General features: G+C 46.4%; 1 protein-coding gene across 1 annotated transcript; it reads right to left on the bottom strand.

The window, feature by feature from the left end:
- Positions 1 to 577: 577 nt before the first annotated feature.
- Positions 578 to 2,203, bottom strand: LOC141593178 (uncharacterized). Its single transcript, XM_074414130.1, has 2 exons — positions 1,874 to 2,203; positions 578 to 1,510 (listed from the first exon to the last, which is right to left on the bottom strand). Exons 1-2 carry the CDS (start codon positions 2,201 to 2,203, stop codon positions 578 to 580), a joined length of 1,263 nt encoding a protein of 420 aa, XP_074270231.1.
- Between the last annotated feature and the right edge of the window lie 372 nt (positions 2,204 to 2,575).

Raw genomic sequence — 2,575 nt, 5'->3', positions numbered from 1 at the left:
ACGGTCTCTCAATAGCGTTATTGAAAGACCTCTCATATGATGGGGGAGGGAGTTATTTAATTTTTGTTTTCCATATTATGTCTTTCACTAATTTAGTGGGAGACAGTCTCTAGGAAGACCTACTATTTCCCGATAAAAAATTACGATCGGTTTTATCATTAGACAGCATCAATTTTTTAATTATAAAATTTTATTATTAAATAATCACTTTTTTTTTATTAAAAATGGTAATATGTCTCTCCCCTTAACTTATACCGTCTTAAGAGATACTTGTCGTAGCTAGACCTGTCAAACGGGTTAGGAGAGCGGGTTACGGCTTCGGTTATTTCAGGTTTGGATAAAATACGGGTCGAGATCTGGTCGGGTTAGGTCAGGTCTTGACCCTATATGTGTAGGTTATTATTGGGTCAGGTCGTTCTCGAGTTCATGTTATTTTCGAGCAGGTTCGGTCGGGTTATTTTCGGGTAGATTTTAGTTGTTTTTCAGATCGGGTCAGCTCTTGACAGGTACAGGCGTAGCTCAATGGATTGTTCTTTTTTTTTTTTTTTTTTTTTTGAGGGAAACACCCCGAAGGGTATTAATTCATTAGCGATAAATCATAAACTGCTGCAGAATCCGCAACAGGAGGTAACACATCCAACCAAACAGTTTTTCCGACTACCCTAGGTAAAATATGAGCTAAAGCGTGAGCTACCGAATTGTTTATCCGACTCGTGTGAGACCAAACAACCGAAACAAAAGAATTACAAAGAAAAAGAATGTCCGCAATAAGGAGAGAAAAGGAGTTCCGTCCTTTGTGCTTTTCCACCAGCGCATCGATCACTTGAAGACAATCGCTCTCCAACACCACCCGGTCATGTCCTCGTGCTCTTGCTTCTTGAAGTCCGTCCAACATAGCCATCGCCTCCGCAAAACGAGGGTCCCATTCAGCCTCCCTTACCACCGTTAACCCCCACAATACTTTACCTCCCGCATCACGACACACAACTCCCGAGCTCACTCCTTCCCCGTCCTTAATCCCTGCATCGACATTAATTTTATGGTATCCCTCAGCAGTCGGCTTCCACCCTTCACTCTCCGTGTCCCTCGTGTTCCTTGCCTTCCTCCTTCCACAGCCTACCCTCAGCTCCGCGTTCCCACTCTCTTCGTGTAGAACATCCCTGATTCTCTGCACAATTCTGTCCGGCTCTATCTGTACTCCGTCGAAGACCACTTTATTCCTATGCTCCCAGATTGCCCAACACCCAATCATAAACACTCCGTATTCACTTGCCTCGATCTCCCCCCAACGGCCTTCCACCCAATCACGCAGGTCCTCCCCTCTTTCCGTACCTTCCACACACCCCTTTCCCTCCAGGCCAAGAGCCTTCCACACCCACCTCGCCACGCTGCAATCTTGAAACAAATGTAAAGAAGACTCGGAAAACGATTGACAAAAGTAACATGAAGGAGACTCACCTCTAGTACGCCTTGCAATGTTGTCCAAGGTCGTCAATGCTCCACTGCACAGCTGCCAGAAGAACAGCTTATCGCGAGGTCAGACTCGAACCTTCCACAGCCGATTCCATAACCACTTTTCCTTCTCCCAGTTTGACGGACTACCCGAACAACTGTTGTCCCCCACCAAACGCGCATAGGCAGTCTTCACCGAGTACTCCCCATTCTTTTCATGGCACCAGTACCACATATCTTGCGACATATTAGAACTAATGCGAATGTTGAGAATGCGTGGGGCTTCAAAAGCTAAGAAATGACGGTTTAGGGCCTCCACATTCCACCCCCTACCGTCAGGATGGAGGAGATCCGCCACCCACATCAGCTCATTCCCGGGCCCACATGGAGAGATAATTTTCCCCCTCTAACACCCTTCTACCCACGCCTCTCCCCACACTCGAGTGTCGCGTCCATTGCCTATTCTCTTCCGCAGCCCACACTCCAAAACCTCCCGTGCACCAACGATGCTGCGCCAAGTATAACTCGGCCTATACCCCACATCCGCGGTCATAAAGTCCCTCGTATAGTAATACCTCGCCTTCATAACCCGAGCCCATAAACAATCCGGTTCCGTAACTAAGCGCCATGCTTGTTTCCCTAATAGAGCAATCATTGAACAGTTCAAAATCGCGAAATCCGAGACCCCCAACACATTTAGGCCGACACAGACGTTTCCAAGAGACCCACGAGATTCCCCTCTTATCTTCATTATGCCCCCCCACCAGAACCGAGATACCATATGTAACACCCCATACTCCAAGTGCCTTACCAGGACCACTCAGGTATAAGGATGCCACCATCTCGGTTGCCCGAGGCATGATATTCATAAGACAATAAAGAAACAACTTTAAATAATATAACTTTAGTGAAAAGTACATCTGAAACCAAATCCCAAAATACGGGTACAAGTTCTTAAAACCAATTGTCTACTGAAATACTGAAAAGTCATAAAACTAAAAGACTACAGCGGAAGACTTCTATCGTCAGACGGTGGCACATCCCAGCTATTCCAGTACTCAACTCAAACCGGCTCAATTACTGCTCACCATCCCCGAATGGATCACCGCAGGTTTTACAAAAC

Source organism: Silene latifolia, chromosome 7 (assembly GCF_048544455.1).
Source record: "Silene latifolia isolate original U9 population chromosome 7, ASM4854445v1, whole genome shotgun sequence".
In the NCBI taxonomy this organism is placed as follows: domain Eukaryota; kingdom Viridiplantae; phylum Streptophyta; class Magnoliopsida; order Caryophyllales; family Caryophyllaceae; genus Silene; species Silene latifolia.
Note: the sequence above shows the minus strand (reverse complement) of the source record. Positions and strands in the feature narration are given on the sequence as shown.

Coding starts and splice junctions, on each gene's coding strand:
- LOC141593178 (XM_074414130.1), bottom strand. CDS start 2,203: ATGAAGATAAGAGGGGAATCTCGTGGGTCTCTTGGAAACGTCTGTGTC. Junction 1,511..1,873: donor GAGTGTGGGGAGAGGCGTGG/GTAGAAGGGTGT, acceptor TTCTTCTGGCAG/CTGTGCAGTGGAGCATTGAC.